Raw genomic sequence first — 20,080 nt, 5'->3', positions numbered from 1 at the left:
ACATTTTTTCTGAAAAATGTTTGCCAAACAAGACATAACAAATGGGATGAAGATCTTCGGCAAAATTAAATGACTCGATACAAGCAAATCCAGTCAAGTCAAAATCCGGTAATGGTCCATTTATCAATGCTTTGGTCATCTCGTGTGTTGGATGTCCAAATCACTCAAAATACGTAGAACACTCTTCCAATCTGAGAATACTTCTGGGATAACATGCAACCATATCAATCGAAATAATATCTCTATAATCTTATTTAGTATTCCATAATCCACCGTGTCCGTATTCGACACAACTGCGTTGTATTTCTTCAAGAAAATCCAATCGTGTTGGTGTCCACGAATATTTCTCTCTAGCAAAATGAGCATCAACTGACAGAACAGTAAAACAATTACTCAGTAATCGTTCAACATCGTCATGGGTATATTTCAACGCAAGATTTTTAATTTCTTCATAGAGAGATTCTGTGCGATTAATACCTCTATTAGTCCGTATAAACTGATCATAGTTTCCATCATCAGAACTCGGAAATAACCATACTGATACAGGATCGTTCCTACTTATTTCGTTAATAAAATCAAACATATCATCCTTATAAAATTTAACAGTTCGATTTCGTGGAAATATTATTACTGCATAAGTCCACGCGGTACCTGGACGTTTCGCCCCATGGACGTTTCGGCCCAAGACATTTCGCCCCACTTCAATGGACATTTCGCCCCACTTCAATGGACATTTCGCCCCACATGGTACATAGACGTTTCGCCCCATGGACGTTTCGGCCCAGGACATTTCGCCCCACATTAATGGAAATATCGGACATTTATAGAAATTCATCAGCATTACACCACGTTCTTCATTTTACTTTAAAATGAACAAAAATATAATTAAGTGTCCCTTGTGATCTGATTTATTTGGCATTATTCTAAATAGTTAAAGAGACGGCCTGCTCCAGTCGGGAGAAGTACAATTAAATAAAGTGTGAACCCTCACTCGAGTACAGCCTGTCTCAGTATAATCGTAATGCGAGAAACGACACACATCATCAATCATACAAAACAATATGGTTTATTTGTCGTTTAAATATAATACACCGTTTATTCGCCCAAATTCCAAATTAAATTTAAAATAAAAATCCCAAATTAAATTTAAAATAATAAAACAATGACAAATTATCATTGGATGGATTCTATCAAATAGGAAAATATAATAATAAAACATGGATAATTTGATTTAGTGGCTGTCCCTTCCTCTAGCCAAGGTCAACTTGAAATTATGGGGAGGGATTTCGAGTAAGGTGACAAAAACCGGACTAGGATGAACAGCCTTATAGATTACACTAGGGAAATACATAAATACCCCGACATCGTTTGGTATAGAAGCTCGTACACGTGTTTGCATGGAATTTTATCAGTGGCTCTGTAAATTGCAGTCTTTCCTTTTCTTGGTACTAGTTGTTTTAATATCACGTAAATCAATAGATCGAACAATGTCTTCGTGCATTTACTGCAGAAAACCAGTTACCCGTCGTCAGCAAGCCATAGATTGCGATATTTGCGGCCTATGGCAACACAGAGCATGTGGAAATACTGGTAAGTTTATTTATTTATTTATTTCTACATCATATTACGATCATTCCGTAATTGAACTGGCTTAACAAAATAAATACATTTTTTATAATAATTTTATGTATCTAGTGACCTTTTCTCGCATGTTATTGTTCTTGTTTCAGTATATCCAATGTCTTTCAAAATAAATGTTATCGTAAGACGTCGATAGAATTAACTAAATGATACTAAGAAATGGTTTCTATTAACAGGTTTATCAAGCTACAAGCATGGTCTCCTTAGACGTAAAAAGATATCTTTTCAGTTTGTGTACGACCTGTGCAGTTCTAAACCTGAGGTAAGATTTCATTACAAACAAAATATTTTAAGAATAAAGACATGCTACAGTAACTGGTTCCCATTCGCAGTCGATGTACTTAAGCTACGGTTAAATACAAACTGCGAACAAAACGTGGATCGCTGCCTACTTTCTCCATATCACAAATGCTGGAAGATTAGCAAAAATAATTTTTCTTGTATCAAATATTTCGTTGTTTTTCTTGGGCTACACGACGTTCCATTCTAGTAAGCGTTCTTATGTGCACTTTTATAATGTTTTAATATTAATACTGTTTACAGGCAGATGGCTACGATGTCGAAATGGACTTAAGCGGCATACCAAATACATCAGACAGATTTGAAATGTATACCGGTACAGCACGGGGGCAGATGGAGAGCACGAGAAATTCGACGTCGATTTCTATCAATGAAGATGATATTTCGACAAGGTGAATGTTATTTTATTTATTAGAATCGTACGGGTGCTTGCATACGTTTTTATGTGTAAATACCATATTCGGTATAATTAAACTTGGTTTTCTATATATTTGCTTGTATGTTTTCAACATTTTCTGACAAGTTCAGACATATTTCTAATTACAGGCTGGATAGAAGTCAACAAGTGAACGAGTTTATGGTCAACAATGATGCTGCATCAACACTTGCAGCCGATATCTCTTCATTTGACGTTGAGCGCCCACACAGATCTTTGACACCAGAAGAAGAAGAAGCGTAAGTTAAAAATCGAAGCGGACAAGAAAGCACAGAAAATCGCAACAATTTATTTCAGTAATATTGATGTACATAAATCATTATATAGTCTATCTTCTAATCAAAGAATGATCATCTTTTACTCAATCTTGTTAGGTATCTTGTAAACATGTGTTATTTTACTGATGCATATTTTTTGTTCATGTAAAATATTCGTTTGTTGATAATCACGATTTTTCTCCTTTCTTTAGGTCAGTTAGGAATGAAACTGTTTATGGAGAAGTGCCAGTGGATTCTGAGGATCGTATAACCTTTGAAGTAGTAGCCACAGGATCCACTCGAGGAAAAAGGAAATTAATATCTAGTGCTGGATATAATTTTGTCATTTGCAGAATTACAACGAAGAATTGATCCAGAGGCAGTGAATGTGCAGTCATTCCTACGATATGTGGAAGACACCTGGATTCACAATGACATATGGCCTGTTGACTCCTGGTCAGTTTATGACAGAAGCATCCGAACCAATAATGATGTGGAAGGGTGGCATAATCGTATGAACAGGAGAGCAAGAAAGGGAAATTTGCCTTTCTATCTCCTCATAACTTTACTTTAAAAGGAAGCCAGAGAAATTGGATCTGTAGTTCGTCTATTGCAAGAGGGGAAGATAAGACGACATCAAAAGAAACAGACAACAAAAGTTCAGGGTCGCCTTATCAAGTTATGGGAGAAGTATGGAAACCACCAAATCAGCACGAACACCTTGCTTAAATGCTGTGCCAAATTGTATGGCCCGTGTTAGACATAGAAACAGTAAAGCTGGACGGAGTATTGCTTTCCAAAACTAGACATATTTTATATACACGTGCCTTTTGCGTTGTCAGATATGTTGCAAACATTATACTTCAGTAGAGATAATATGTATATTTGTATTTCAATTTCGTATTGTAGTAGCTGATGTTTTACTTGAATGCATTTTAAAAAAAATAAAATCATAGATAGTTACTGTTTAGAAGTATACTTTTGCACATCATAATTTGACACCTATACCTTGTCATGAGATGTAATTTTGATTAGCGATGTGTGTTGATTTAAAAATGCAAATACATGCTTCATATTTCAAAAATATAAATCTCTGAAACCATTTTTATATCTCTTTATTGTTAATTACAATTAACATTCCTCGCCCCCCCCCCCCCCCCCGTGTTTTCCTTGCTCGCGATATGTCGGGCTATTCTGTGCACAGCTTTGAAAAGATGCAATGTATAACGATCGGGCTATAGAAATGAAATACATTAATTTGGATTGTTTCTGTCAGCAGTTCAGTCGAGTAATTAGGACCCGATTTATAGCTAGTTTTACAAAATTCAAAGTAACAATGCCAATAAATGGCAGGAGATAAAAAGCCAATTAACCCGAGCTTGAAAAAAAATGAGTAAAGTTCAACATTTTAAAAAAAAAGCTATTTTACGGGCGACCACAAGTCTTTAATCATCGTAGTTTTTATGTTTCGCGAAAGGAATAAACCTAACTCGATATATACGATCTTGATATTGACTGTTAGAATTACAAAGCCCCCTTTTAAGTTGTGTCTAATTTACGCTCGCTGATTGGGTAAACGAACAGCATGATTGATAAGTGGCGATATGCCAATTTCCTACAAACGGTAAAAGTGGTTTTCATTAGTTTGTGTAGGTAACAGCGAAAATAAAAGTACTGCCGTATAGAAAATGATCACTGTAAACGATATATTCATTTTCTGATCAGTCTTATTACATAAATGAAAAAGAAAAAGGAAAATATTGTCTGATATAACGGCACGCTGAATGTAATTGAAATGGAGGAGAGTGATGGGATTATGGGGCATGAAATTAAATCTTAACGGTAGGTCCCTAAAGTAAAATGAAGACAATGGTGTAATACTTGTGAATTTCTATAATATCCGATATTTCCATTGATGTGGGGCGAAATGTCCTGGGCCGAAACGTCCATGGGGCGAAACGTCCATATACTATGTGGGGCGAAATGTCCATTGAAATGGGGCGAAATGTCCATTGAAGTGGGGCGAAATGTCCTGGGCCGAAACGTCCATGGGGCGAAACGTCCATAATCCGTCCACGCATGCGCATTATAATCAATAATTTCAATTGGAGCTCCCGTCGATTTATACTTCGATTCGTACAAAACCTCTCCGGTTATCGTTTTTATTGTTATTGGGAATTTTAGTTTCTTTCCTAGCTCAGCGACGTCTTTGACAGACGCTCCGATATCTTTAACTATTTCTCCCCACTCGTTTATTAATTTACCTCTTTTATCCGTTAAACCATTTCCACTAGTCGAAATGGTAAAATGTTCCGTTACTCGTTCGGCTAGACAATTTAGTCTTGACAATTTCATCGGTTTTAGATTAGTAACACTGGGTTTATTATTTATCGGATATATTACATAAATCACCGCGCTTACAGGATACGCTCGTTCATAATACGGTTTGTCAGTACGAGCCAACATTCCTGGTTTGGAATTTGTACTCAATACGGTGATTTTTTGATTATGAAGGACAGAGCCACGTTTGTCACTGATAATGAAAGTATCGTCTCTTCCGTAAGAAATTTTACTCTGAAAAAATATCTTTGATTATCGAGATAATTAATTATCGTCGCCGCTCGTTGGTCGTTCATTGTACCATCGATAGCATCGTCGACACGATCGGTGTTGCGTATGATTTTAAATGTTGGACACACATGAGACGCGCCATCTCTGCTAAATTCTTTTTTGGCGTCATGAATAATATTAATCACAGTTTTATTCGTCGGATCAATTAGAGCTCGCGACGGTAAGTCAGGGGATATTCTATCAGGATTAATTTATCTTTAGAGGGCTTAATCTTAATCGTGGATACTATCTCATCTATATTATAATTAAGACAAATATATATTTAAATTGAAATATCATATATATATATATATATATATATATATATATATATATATATATATATATATATATATATATATATATATATATAGTGATTCAAACAAAGAATAAATGCATATGGCCTATGATAGACTCTACATCTCCTTGTGACAAAGCTTGTGTAAACGAATTCTGCGGATATCATTTACAAAGTGTACGGAGAGGGAGTTTAGGACCTAAACCGTGTTTGAAATGTGGTGTTGGGGTTAGAGTAAACACGCGGTTGTATGTGCAATGTGTCGATAAAAAAAATACAGAGAGCTGAAAAGATATTATGATAAAAAATAACATTGATAATAATGAAAGTTATATAAAAAAATAACGCTGAAGACTATCTAGCTAGATTTTCAAAATAATGAATTAGACAGATCATTATTTAGACAAATAATATCATATATAAATGGAGAAAAAAGAATTTGTGACACATCCTATCATTAAGAATTATGAAGTATCCCGTGATGATGTAATCAGACAATGTCGACTAAAAAGACCTTTAGTAGGCGATGTTAATAATTTTGATCATCTAAGATTTACTGTTGGGAAGAAAAAATATTTGTCATAAATTGTTTTTACGAGTGTTATCACAGAGTAATCGAAGGCGGTCTTGTGATCAATCATATTGATTCAGATAAGAAAAAATGATTTGTGTAACTTGCGAGCTATCACACAGAGCGAGAATTGTAAATTTGGAAATACTGGCTATAATGATAAGAGAGCCAAAGCAGTTGTATCTGCAAATATAGAGTGGCGAAAGAATTTTTTATAGAATTTCATCAACATTTGCAGCTGCTAAATATTTTGTTATTTGTCATGCCTCAATACATTCTGTAGTAAAACATATATAAATCTGCTTTCTCTAAGAAATATAAACAAAAGATAACATTTCATTATTCAAGAGAGATAACTTTGTCAAGCTAAAACTCTCTCCGGCAGAGTATTTCAGTATTTACCTTGGCTGTTACTACGAAAAAATTTTTTAGCATTTCAGTATCTCCCATTGTGTTATATATAAACTAAGCAGAGATAACTCTGTCAAGCTAAGCTCTCTCCGTTAGAGCAATTAAGTAGATACCTGGCTTATTACTGTACACTATTTATACAACTAATTAAGGTTTTATTTTTGTGTGCCATCGTAACTAATTTTATACAATAATTTTAACCATCTGTGTGATAATTAACACAACATAATTCAAGAAAATAGTTCACTCCTGATGCACACGTCCAGACTGACTGAAGTAGAGCAATTCTGTCCGTCTTTCATAGTCATGAATACACCCACGCAGGATATGCCAGAATAACTCAATCACGTGATTTTCCGGAACATTCTGAAACATTCGCCTAAGCAAAATGACAGAAATTAAGAAAATTTTAATGATATTATTTCTGCAATTAAAAAATTTTAAAAAATGGCATAAAAATCCAGCTTGATCCAGAAAAAATCAGCATAATATAGATTTATAAAGCAAATCCAGCAGGCTATTGTCCAATCTTTGGCTACTGTGAAAGATACAGATGTTAAAATAATCGTATCTCTCTCAAGTGTGATTGAGAAAATTAGATCAGAATTAGAATACGAAACGAAAAGTTTATTAACACGCGCGTGAGGCAGTTGAAAAACTTTATGTCAGATAACAATGACAAGTTATTAATGAAAATAGTAAAGGGGATTTTGACAGTGAAAGTAGTGACGAAAGTGAAAGTTAATATTTATTCAGATTATAATCTTTGAAAAGGGATTAAGATTTTTTTATATTCTACCTGATTATTATTATTTTGTAATTTGTATTTTTTTCTGTTTTTGATGACATTTTTTTATTATTTTAGTACTATTTACTACATCGAATTATAAAATCTAACTAATTTTCATTATTTTTGTACTATTTACCCCATCACAATTATAAAATCTAACTGATTTTCATTATTTTAGTACTATTTACCCATCAAATTAACGAGAAATCAGTATATAAAAAATTGTCTTACAAATATACATTTGTTTATAAAATTATTATTATACAAATTTTTTCGATGAGATTATTTTGATTATCCCAGCTTATTGAAATTGTTTGATAATTTGAATATACAAATGAAATCATTAAAGTCTTTATATTCAGAATTTCCTTTCTTAAATCGATTAAGTGTCCGGTCTGGTCAGTTAGTTTGAGAAGTATTCTTGACATTAATGGATTATGACACCGTAGATAAACCAGATTTATCGGTTCCTGTACGATCAAATATCCAGGAGGTACTTGCGGTGTAAATGTATATAGAACAGATCATTGTTGAGCCTGACTAGATTTTTCAAGCTCGATTTGATAACTTCCATCAATTGCATCACATAAAATATTGACTGCGATTGTTGATGTGATATTTACAATTCTTAGTGAAATATGTCTCCCGCCACCATACGGATCATTGTTGTATCTGAAATAACGTGTTCATAGTGATTTTATTTCTCCATGACTTAACAATTTTTGGAAAGTTTTCATTGACAAGATCGTTGACTGATTTTTTTAGCTCATCACCACCAAGTCATGGCAGTACAAATGTTAGTAATTCTGATTCAGTTATTTTAAAATAATTATGAAAATACTGTTCTAGTGTTATCGTACTGCACGAGGCAATAAATTCATCACCTCGGAAAATTACCATTTCAACGACAATTTTATTTATATAGTCAAGGTATGATGTAACATGGTTTACATGTTGTATTGTTTCAATGACCTGTTGTTTTAAATCATCATCATAACATTAAGATAGAGAAGAAAACATATTTCGAAGACCTGTTAGTAATTTGAGTGTTCAGACCTAATATCATCGAAAAAGTACATTTTAGTAATTTTTGTCGATGACTGGTTTTCTGCCTTCATCATTTTCAAAATATAAACTTACTCCTAAATCAGCAAGTTTTGTACCATCAGAAGCAGTGAAAGTTCTATCAATACTCCACGGATATCCTTGTGGATATTCTGGAGTTGTTATAAAAAAAAATTATCTGTACGAAATTCATTTAACTTTGGTTCTGGAGATCCTTGATAAAGAGGCGGGATTTCATGCCAGCCTAAAACAGATCTGACTGATGATTGACAAATACCTGCAACATGACCTTGCGAATATATTTCTATCGTGGTTGATAAAGTTGGTTCGTGAACTGTTATAGCTATTTTTTATTCCCTTCCGGTTATAGATTTGTTTCTGCACTGGAATTCATCACTGATTTGTTCAATCTGATAGTACCTGTGGGGATTTCGATTACTTGCCAATCGGGAGTTCCGTCATCTTTATTTTTATCTGCAAATACAGGCTAATTATTCACCAGTAATCCACCGAATGGTTTTAATCTGGTATTTGGCCAACTATGATACACTCACAATTGTGCTAGCGCTATTTCTTTTACTGGAATTGCAGTAGGAAAGTTAAAACGAAATTCTGGATTAGTTAAACTTACCGATCTCATCGTTGTTTTTAACGGACTTGTGTCAACGACAATCTGTTGTAGTAATTCGTTCATCTTTGACATTATTTGACATTATTATGTAAATCCTGATTTTCTAAATCAGGTGTGAACTCTATCAAAGTCATTCTTTCTTTGTGGATTTTAATCATCTCCGTGAACTCAAAATCTTATATTTGTCCGTCACTAAGGCTTGTTGATAATAACGAGGATAATTTGGAGTATGCTAACGTCGCTGTATGTAATTTCTTTTTATATAATCATGCAATTTTGCATTTGTGAATGTATGTATTTTTTTGCGATGATATTAAGAAGTCCAGCAATTTTTGTTGCAGCTGAAACACAAATTGTTACAATTGCTGGTGCCATCACTGGCGATGGTGTTATTGTTGATAATAATATACCAGTTCCAGCGATTAACGATACCAGGAATTCCACTTATAACATCTTCTAGTTTTTTTCTTCTAATATCATCGATATTACTCTGTGCTATCGTGTTTAGCTCTGAAAATGATTTAGGATCTCTGATAACAACTAATCATTTATTAATCAAGGAGCATTGCTTTATCGCCGAGTATAACTGCAATTGCTCTATAATTAACACCACCAGCTTGATTCACACAAGCTTTAAAATGAATATCAACGACAGATTGTTTAAATAAGTATAAATGCTCCAGCTAAAAGTAATAGATCGGATACAATGCTGTGAAATCTGTGATATTTGTAAACCGGTATCTATATTTTAATCACGTCTCATAGATGTCATTAATTGATGTTATGCATGTGCTAAATAGTTATTTTCAAAATTTTAAGTTATATCTTCAGATGGTTCCTGATGTCCACTTATCTGTAACGAAACTTCACTAACATTAAAATTGTCAAATATCATATGACTACGTTCTTGTGAATCTAGTCGATTAGCATTTTGTAAAGTGATAAATATATGCATCGGTGCAGAAACTTCTTGTTGTGATGTGATATGCCATGTAAATAACCCAGCAATATGACTTTGGGTGCTATCTGTAGTTACTGTTAACCATGATGACAATGATTTTCCGCCTGAATTCATAAAACTAATTAGTCTTTCTTCTTCAGCAATTGATAGTCATTACTGGCATCCACAGTGAAATTTTAAATAATATTACTTTACCAGCAGCAGCAGTGGCTTGTCGCCAAATAGTATCATTATTATTACCCTTTGTCACACAAGTACAATTGTATGTTTTGCCCCAATGATAACTTTTGTGACATTTCTACAAAATCCAAAGAAGCAAAACTCTCCTTGTTAGCTGTTTAATTCATCAAATGTTTAATTCATCAAATGAAACAAACCAAAGCTAGACATAAAACAGACAAAAACAAGCTCCTGCATAATGATTAAGTCTGAGAGATTAAAGGAAATGACAAAACGTGTTCTGTTTGGGCACCTGAATAATGTTCCTAGATTTGGAGTGATGTACAGTCTTTTTCTGGTTATCAATTACTTCAACAAACAACCATTGGTTGAGTTTTCAGAAATTGTTTTTACTGAATTGTACAGTCCTCTTAGAAACTATTACCTGTCCATGCATTTGAACAAAGTACTGTATTCTGTAGATGAATCTGGAACTTACTTATCAAATTTTTTTTGAAGGCAAACATAAAGACAGTAAATTCCATAGGAAGCGTAATTTAATCATATAATAATGTCCACTAAATGTTCTTCTGAGCAAACTATCAGGCTTTAAGCTCCCATTAGATCATGGCCTAGATAATGTTCTTTTCCAGCTGTTTCATAAAATAAGTACTTTTAATCATTTCTGTATCCAACTAACAGTACATGTCTTGTACTTGCCATAATGATTATGACTTGAGCCAGTCTCTGTATTAATATGGGGATATTTTCACAGACGGATACATGAATTAAGTTCCTGTCATCGTTTTCTTTTAAAGGGTCTTTCAGATGGTTTGCTAGGCTTAGTGCTGACAGCATTATCAGATGGCTTGTGTTTGGAAGATAGGAAATTCCACAGGAGTGTCGCATGCTGGGAACTGCTCGTGATTTCTGTAAGTGCTTCCACGCTAAGGGTAGATAACTCAGCTAAGTTATGAACTTTATTCATTATTGCACGATAATTCTTGGAGTTCACACCAGGCATCCTGAGAAGTATATCCTGAGAAACCAAAGACAAACAATTAGAGTGTAAACTGGATTGGATAAAATACTCTTCCTCATCAAATCTGGGAGCATTAATTCTATTACCTTTATATGTACTAAAGTACTCAAAACAAATTTTAAACATGAGTGATTTCAGTAAATTAAAATTTACATTTAGAAAGGGCTAGTAGCTATGGGTGCATTTTAGTGGGCAACACTATCTACAAGTTGCTTGGCAGGGCCTTAAATAGAAAAACATGTTGCAAAAGTACAGATTAGAGAGAAAATCTAAAATGCAATATATCTTAGCAAGTATCCTGAGGAACACAAAGTTAGGACATACAATCAAGGATCATAACTCTTCCAAGTGAAAAACTGGATAATTTGAAATTAAACTCATTCAAGGCATCATCAATATAAAGCTTTATGACATATTTTGCTGAAATGTAAACAAGTTTAGCAAAGCAAAACTGGAAAGATTGGATGACTAAATGGATGGGGGCCATCAGGGGCAACAAGTAACAAGTTCTTTGAAAGATGTTGGTGTCATAAATCAGAAGCCATATGCCAAATCTGGTCAAAATCCAACACATTCTGGCATTCTGGTGGTTGTCTTGCAGAAACCAAAATCGGGATGACAAGCAATCAGGGGCTAGAACTGTTACAAAAAAGGCTCAACCAATAAAATGTACAAGTAAGTCTATGACATGGTGTTCTTTTACAATGTCATCCCATTATATTTAATGGTTCTTGAGCTATGCCAATTATGAGCAACATACCATGCAAAAATATGAAATTACTTGTTATTTGAATCCCCTACATGACTCTTCTATTAATGAGATAATGGTACCAACAGCAATGTATATTAAACAACATGCCCACAATATAGCAAGTTTGCCAAACTGAAAAAAAAAAAATCTTTATGGGAATTTTGCATAATGCATAGGCACAAAAAAAATCTTCACACATCTGTACCATTTATACAATGGAACTGAACTCTACAATAAGTGTGTGTGTGTATGTGTGTGTGTGTGTGTGTGTGTTTTGGGTCTTCTGGTTCCCTGTTCAGATTTTCTCTGCTGAACAAAATCTTCCTAAAATGGAAACAAGTCCAAAAATCCTATGGTACTTTTCCATCTTCTAGCAACAGACAAGGTGGAATCAATTATTTTTATACAGGACACAATAAGAAATGTGTAAGGAATCATTAAAACGAACAATATGTTGGAAATTTAGATGTATAAATGGGATTGATCTGCTTGAAAGAAGCTATTTTCACTGACCTGTGGCCCATGGCTGTATCTATCTGACCATTCTATGGAGTCATCTTCTGTACTTATTGTCATGGCTGCTGCTGCATCTGGTTGTTCCCTTCCAGCCTAAACAGGAAAAATGAAGTACACAAAAATTACTGAACCATTACCAATAATAATAATAATAGTTTCTAATTGGCATTTGTCATATATGATGGATTAAAAAAAATACCAAAATATGTATATTTGTTTGACATTGTATTGTGCTTCAAATGAAACCACATGTACACTGTAATGTCAACTATTTTTACCTTTGCAAATTGTAGGTGCCTTAAGTATACCTGGTTGTGCTGATATGCTTTTATCCCACCACCACCAACACACACACACACACACACACACACATTGACAGAGCCAAAAAGCAGCAAATATTGGTTTCTTGTATCACAGGTTGCACTTCAGTAATTACTGTGGGCATCCAGACTGATCTTATTGTGTAAAATTAATACTACCAAAATCACTAGAGGAATAAAAATAGAGAAGCTGCACAAATTACTGCACTAGAGAATGTTGCTTTTAAATTATGGGGAATTATGTTTCCTATTGTGTGGCTGACTACCTCTGACACACATTGTCATTTTCATTATAAAGTTTTGCTTATGTTTGTGTTTCGCAGTGCCTTTCGCATCAAAATCTCATCAGAATCACTCCTAATTTATATTTCTTAACTCATATTTTTCACCCAAAAGATATGTACCATAGTATTAGCTGAATAACAAATGAAGAATCGTCTCTATGTCTGTTATAAATCTGGACAATAAAAACATAATTTTATAACAGTCTTGTATATTCAATACACCTGTGTTTTGAAAAGCTTTGTTTGGCTCTATGCCATACTTATATTAACAATGTTAATATTTAAGTACATTCCTAATTCATTTTAAATAATGTGGTCTGACAATTTTATGTCATAATCACTGACACTTCTAGCAATTTTAAATTTTTAGTTTAGTTAAAGAAATCTGAACTAACTTAGCCACTCACTTAACAAACGGCACAGCATCCTCTTGAATGATGTAAATTTATCTCATTTTTACAAATGAAAAATAATCAGCTGAGACATGGACAATTAAATTATGAATGAAAGAAAGACACTGCAATTTAAAATACAGAAAAAATAATAAAATATACTAAATTTACACAGAAATACCAACCAAGAGAAATAGCAGAACATACTGTCAACAATAGCATGGGTGCATAAGGTTATATAATGCATAAATTTGAGACAGCAAGATGGAGATAAAACAGGGCTCATAGCATATGCAGTTCTGTGCATTTTAACAAGGACATAACTTCAGTAGACAGGATGTTAATTTCATATTCTAGTTTATGAAAAGTTTCTATCACATAAAGACATCAAAGTTGAAGTCATATTTAACAGCCACAACTGTAGCCTTGAAATTAACAGCTGAAGTTTGATGACTGGGCAAATGATAATTGAAAATTTTAGAAAATTTCAGATCTGGCAAGAGACAGGTGTCAATTACATTACACGAAGCCTACAGACTTGAAATGTGGTGTGTGTGTGTGTGTGTGTGATTTAGATTTTCAATGTAGCTTTAACAGTTTTCCTGTCATATTGCTATGATGTCTGCAGTGTGGCAGTTTAAAGTGATGTCTAGCACTGGGACATCATGCCACAGACATATAGCATGATGTCCCACCCAGTCACATTATCCTGACACTAGACCAACCAGTCCTAACACTAACCTCTTAATGCTGAGCACCAAGCAAGGCAGCTGTTAGACCATTTTTAGAAGTCTTTGGTATGACTCGGCTGGGGTACAAACCCATGACCTCCCACATCCGGGGTGGACGTTCTAACCACTAGGCCACCGGAGCAGTCAAAATGTTGTATATAAAAGCTCCAACTGTTGCCCAGTATTTAACAGAAGTTTGATAATTTTTGATAACTGTATGTAAAACCTTATTCAAATTTATTGTTGAAATTAATAATAATGTGGGAAAACTATCATGTTTCCAAGCCTAATTTCTTTCTCTCTCACTCAATGGTCAGGGGGGCCCCTACTAGTTGAAACTGTCAGTGATTTCCGGATGGAATGGTGTGGGGGGATAACCTAAACTGCAAGTTTAACCCTGCTTTGGATTCATGTGTTGTGGAAGTCTGTTTCCAGTAGCTGGGCCTCTATTTTTCTCTCTCTTACTGGGAGGTTAGGATTCATCAAATTGCATTTTCAGTTGACTTTTAGCTTTTAAGTTGTACATCTACCAATGACACACCTCATTCACATACTTAATGCTGCAAACACTGTTACATCCACCAATGACACACCTCCTTCCAATATTTAATAATGCACACAATCAGAAAAAAATCCAAAGAATCTTTTGACAATTGCTGAACAATGGTGAGTAGCAATGCAGGGTTTCTCAAGTGGCTTTGGGTAATTTTACACTGAAAAATGTACTATGATGTCCATATATGTAAATTCTCAGAGTGGATATGATGACACACTTTAAACACCCTGGGTGGCTGAGTGGTCTAAAGCACTTGCCTTTACCGATCACTGCTATCTCACTTCTGTCCACGTGGGTTTGAGTCTCAGTCTCGGCCAATGGGAGTATGTGAAAAAGCTTGCCAGTAGCTTCTCATGGGTCACTGTTCTTACCATGGTTTTTCCAGGTTCTTCCTCAACCAGTTATGCTAGCAACCATGTATAACCCATCATATGTTGAAAGTAGCATTAAACCCACAACAACAACAATGTCACACTTTCACTTAAACATTTCATGTCCATGCAATAAAGTGTTCAAATAGTATAAACTGGTTAAGTCCATGCATTTGTCACTCAGTACATTTTTATTTTCCATAAATTTTGGCCAGAAATTAGTTCTGCCATTTTGGCCCCTTGTACACAATGACCTTGAAATTTCATATCCTCAAATTACATTAAAAAGAAACTGCAAACCTTATAATGACACACATACAAGTTTTTCAGATCAGAACCTTGTTATTTAATGTGCATTACTACACTGTAAAATGTAACACTTGCCAATCTTAAATAACAATCATAATATGTAATGCTTATAGGGCGGGGGTAGGGCTGGGATGGCAATCAAAAAGGGCTGGGGTAGGGCTGGGTTGGCAATCAAAAAGGGTTGGGGTAGGGCTGGGTTGGCAATCAAATAAGGCTGGGGTAGGGCTGGGTTGGCAATCAAATAGGGCTGGTGTAGGGCTGGGTTGGCAATCAAATAGGGCTGGTGTAGGAATGGGTTGGCAATCAAATAGGGATGGGGTAGGGCTTGGTTGGCAGTCAAAGAGGGCTGGGGTAGGGCTGGGTTGGCAGTTGAATAAGGATCGAGTATGGCTTGGTTGGCAATCAAATAGTGCTGGGGTAGGATTTGGTTGGCAATCAAATAGTGCTGGGGTAGGGATGGGTTGGCAATCAAACAGCACTGGGGTAGGGATGGGTTGGCAATCAAATAAGGCTGGGTTATGGCCAGGTTGGCAATCAAATAGGGCTGGGGTAGGGCTAGGTCGGCAAACAAATAGGGCTGAGGTAGGGCTGGTTTGTAAGTCAAATAGGGCTGGGTTGCCAATCAGGGCTCAGTTGGCAATCTAATAGGGCTGGGATAAGGCTGGGTTGGCAATGAAATAGGGTTGCGGTAGGGATTGGTTAGCAATCAAATAAGGCTGGGGTAGGGTTGGGTTGTCAATCAGGGCTCAGTTGGCAATCAAATAGGGCTGGGGTAAGGCTGGGTTGGCAATCAAAAAAGTATTATAAAATATGACCTAAGTAGTAAAATGAATTAATTAACAGTGGTCTTATGTACATTGGATTATGCTACAAACTTCCAAAAATGTTCTTTTTGACACACATGTCAGCTGCTTTAGTCTCAATATTTTTGCGCTGAACACTGCCCAAAACTGGAACTTTTTTCATCACATAAGACCCAAAATAAAATTCTCTATCAGTGTAGCTGGTTTTTGTATCATATATTTTAAGTCAGAATTATTCTGCACCTGTTGTAAAGCAACAAAATTGCTTCAAAAATAACAACAATATTTGGTATTTTTCTCTGTCTCTCTTCTGACAAACAAATGTTCCAACAGCTACACCCTTAAAGAGATCTAAGTACCTTAATTTCTCTTTCTCTTGATGACATTTTATGCAAATCTGATTAAATTTCATTAATGTTATACGCATTTTTTCTTTCTAAAACTGGATGATCCCTCTGACCACAATTTTGCATTTAAACCCCATGATAATCATACTGCTAGATAACTGCTGTATCTGGTACATACTGAATGCTGCATCTGGCACATACTGAATGCTGCATCTGATACATACTGAATGCTGTATCTGATACATACTGAATGCTGCATCTGGTACATACTGAATGCTGCATCTGGTACATACTGAATGCTGTATCTGATACATACTGAATGCTGCATCTGGTACATACTGAATGCTGTATCTGATACATACTGAATGCTGCATCTAGTACATACTGAATGCTGCATCTGATACATACTGAATGCTGTATCTGATACACACCGAATGCTGCATCTGGTACATACTGAATGCTTGAACAAAGCTGATTCACAAAAACAATAAGCATTCAAAGATTCTTGAATAAATATGAACCCATAAGTCAAAATGTCATCAATCACATTTTCTTTTGCAATTTGACCCTGTGCAAACTATGAGAGCTTGTCATGGACTGCTATTTTGTCATCTAGGGCAGTGTAAAGTACAAGGATTCTAATGTTTTCTCATTCTTAAAGATCCATCTAACCAACAACAAAGCAACTGAAAATACTGAATGTAATGTCTGTCATTTATTGGGCATAACTTGTTCATGCCTGTAGTATTCTTTAGTAAACTACCTTGAGATCTTCAAACAGTTCAGCAGTGGCATATGGACTCTGACACCACAGAATGCGAAGCTTTGGAAAATGCATGGTGAGAATGGCCAGACGTGTGGTAGTGTCCTGCAGCGAAGCCTCATTAGACATCTGATACTTCCCCTGTGTTATTGACAAATGTAACAAATGATCAGACATCTTATACTTCCCCTGTGTTATTGATAAATGTATCAAAACATCAGACATCTGATACTTCCCCTGTGTTAGTGATAATGTAACAAAACATCAGACATCTGATACTTCCCCTGTGTTATTGGTAAATGTAACAAAACATCAGACATCTTATACTTCCCCTGTTAGAGATAAATGTAACAAATGATCAGACATCTTACACTTCCGTGTTATTGATAAATGTAACAAAACATCAGACATCTGATACTTCCCCTGTTAGAGATAAATGTAACAAATGATCAGACATCTTATACTTCCCCTGTGTTAGAGATAAATGTAACAAAACATCAGACATCTGATCCTTCCCCTGTCTTATTGGTAAATGTAACACAACATCAGCCATCTGATACTTCCCCTATGTTATTAATAAATGTAACAATAAATCAGACGTCTGATATTTCCCCTGTTAGAGATAAATTTAACAAATGATCAGATATCTTATACTTCCCCTGTGTTAGAGATAAATGTAACAAAACATCAGACATCTGATCCTTCCCCTGCATTAGTGACAAATGTAACAAACATCAGAAATCTGATACTTCCCCTGTGTTAGAGATAAATGTAACAAAACATCAGACATCTGATCCTTCCCCTGCATTAGTGACAAATGTAACAAACATCAGATATCTTATACTTCCCCTGTGTTAGAGATAAATGTAACAAAACACCAGACATCTGATACTTCTCCTGCATTAGTGACAAATGTAACAAACATCAGAAATCTGATACTTCCCCTGTGTTACTGATAAATGTAACAAAATATCAAACATCTGATACTTCCCCTGTGTTACTATTAAATGTAACAAAACATCAGACATCTGATCCTTCCCCTGTGTTAGTGATAAATGTAACAAAACATCAGACATCTGATATTTCCCCTGTTAGAGATAAATGTAACAAATGATCAGACATCTTATACTTCCCCTGTGTTAGAGATAAATGTAACAAAACATCAGACATCTGATACTTCCCCTGCATTAGTGACAAATGTAACAAACATCAGAAATCTGATACTTCCCCTGTGTTACTGATAAATGTAACAAAATATCAGACATCTGATACTTCCCCTGTGTTACTAATAAATGTAACAAAACATCAGACATCTGATCCTTCCCCTGTGTTAGTGATAAATGTAACAAAACATCAGACATCTGATCCTTCCCCTGTCTTAGTGATAAATGTAACAAAACATCAGACATCTGATACTTCCCTTGCATTAGTGATAAATATAACACATCAGACATTTAATACTTCCCCTGCATTAGTGATAAATGTAAAACAACATCAGACAGCTAATACTTCCCCTGTGTTAGTGACAAATGTAAATCATCAGACATCTGATACTTCCCCTGTGTTACTAATAAATGTAACAAAACATCAGCCATCTGATACTTTCCCTGTGTTACTAATAAATGTAATAAAACATCAGACATATAATACTTCCCATGCATTAGTGATAAATGTTACACATCTAATGCTTCTCCTGGAAGTGACCAATGTTAACACAATGTTAAACATCTGATAAAAAGTGTCAGACTTAGACATTTGACCCATACTCTGAGTATGTAGTGTTAGCTTAAGCCTTCCCTGAAATGACAGGTGTTTCATACTTACCCTGGTAATGAAAATTGTCAAGCTATTTAGGCATATACTAATTCCATGGAAATGGGGTGTAGGGGGCTCTGGATAGAGGTAGTACCTTTATTGTCTGGCAGCTGCATTCTCTGAGTCGACGGACGCACTGGTCCTCATCCATCTCCCAAATCTCTCACGTCTGCCTCCAAGAAGGAACCATTCTCCGCATACCATGGTACACTGCTTCAGCTGGCGAGCCAAACAACGTTGAGGGGGTGATGTTAACAATGCATCACTAGGCCTATGAACTTGGGACTAGGGCACACCGTATGTATTAATGGATTGTGGCTGTGGCTGACCAGCTATGGTTCGAAATAGCAGGGAAGGCAGATCTCTTCAGTCAAGGTTGGCTCTCTGCCTAGGAGAGGGAAACTCTGATATAAAACCTAAGGCCTGTGGACTTCGCTGTCACCATCCTGGCTTGCTGGACCACAGCAGATGAACCCCAGGTTTAAAGGGTGGGGCCAGTTTGTGCAGACTGCACTCCACCTAATAGCTCCACTGCGCAGGCATGAAGGAACTGTCTACTGTTTACATTCGACTCTATCAAGCCCTGCAGCAATGGGAAAGGGGCAAAAACGGCAGGTGAAAGATGTCACTGGATGCCACAGTCCCAATCCTACATGCAGGCAACTTAGGCCTTTGGCTGTCTGGTGTTGATCTGGAGATGACTCCATCACACAGAAGCAGCCTTAGTGACCAATCAGCCTTTTCTAGAGGACAGCAATGCTTGCTCTGCATGGAGAGGGGCCCAGAAAAGGTGGCCTAATCAAAGCTTGTCTCCTCACCCACCCACCCCAGATGGCCTGCTGCAGCCAATGGGAATCTTCCACAGGAGTCGAAACTTAACAGAAAAAACAAGGCGTGTCCCACCTGATTCACATCACGGCAAATGACTAAAACTGGCTTGTTGGAACATC

At 35.7% G+C, this 20,080-nt stretch overlaps 2 protein-coding genes across 4 annotated transcripts in view; one reads left to right on the top strand and one right to left on the bottom strand.

The window, feature by feature from the left end:
• Positions 1-1,222: 1,222 nt before the first annotated feature.
• LOC149807198 (uncharacterized) lies at positions 1,223-3,736 on the top strand. The gene is made up of 5 exons (XM_089935294.1): positions 1,223-1,590; positions 1,818-1,903; positions 2,185-2,333; positions 2,488-2,616; positions 2,847-3,736. Exons 1-5 carry the CDS (start codon positions 1,398-1,400, stop codon positions 3,004-3,006), a joined length of 717 nt encoding a protein of 238 aa, XP_089791420.1. The 5' UTR covers positions 1,223-1,397; the 3' UTR covers positions 3,007-3,736.
• Positions 3,737-10,293: 6,557 nt separating this feature from the next.
• Positions 10,294-20,080, bottom strand: part of LOC149807197 (DNA repair endonuclease XPF-like) — a 93,158-nt gene continuing 83,371 nt past the window's right edge. For 2 of the 3 annotated variants that reach the window (XM_089963448.1, XM_089963440.1), the window contains exons 21-23: positions 17,316-17,456; positions 12,437-12,532; positions 10,294-11,169 (exon numbers count right to left, since the gene is read on the bottom strand). In XM_089963448.1, the coding sequence (XP_089819574.1) occupies positions 10,930-11,169; positions 12,437-12,532; positions 17,316-17,456 (477 nt within the window). In that variant the 3' untranslated portion in view covers positions 10,294-10,929. Of the gene's footprint in view, positions 11,170-12,436; positions 12,533-17,315; positions 17,457-18,802; positions 18,875-20,080 lie in introns of those variants that run through there. The other variant, XM_089963456.1, reaches the window with a different exon arrangement.

Source organism: Sinohyriopsis cumingii, chromosome 1 (genome assembly GCF_028554795.1).
Source record: "Sinohyriopsis cumingii isolate HCF-2022 chromosome 1, ASM2855479v2, whole genome shotgun sequence".
NCBI classification, from domain to species: domain Eukaryota; kingdom Metazoa; phylum Mollusca; class Bivalvia; order Unionida; family Unionidae; genus Sinohyriopsis; species Sinohyriopsis cumingii.
This window is presented reverse-complemented; position numbering and strand designations above follow the sequence as displayed.

Coding starts and splice junctions, on each gene's coding strand:
- LOC149807198 (XM_089935294.1), top strand. CDS start 1,398: ATGGAATTTTATCAGTGGCTCTGTAAATTGCAGTCTTTCCTTTTCTTG. Junction 1,591..1,817: donor CAGAGCATGTGGAAATACTG/GTAAGTTTATTT, acceptor TTCTATTAACAG/GTTTATCAAGCTACAAGCAT. Junction 2,617..2,846: donor ACACCAGAAGAAGAAGAAGC/GTAAGTTAAAAA, acceptor TCCTTTCTTTAG/GTCAGTTAGGAATGAAACTG.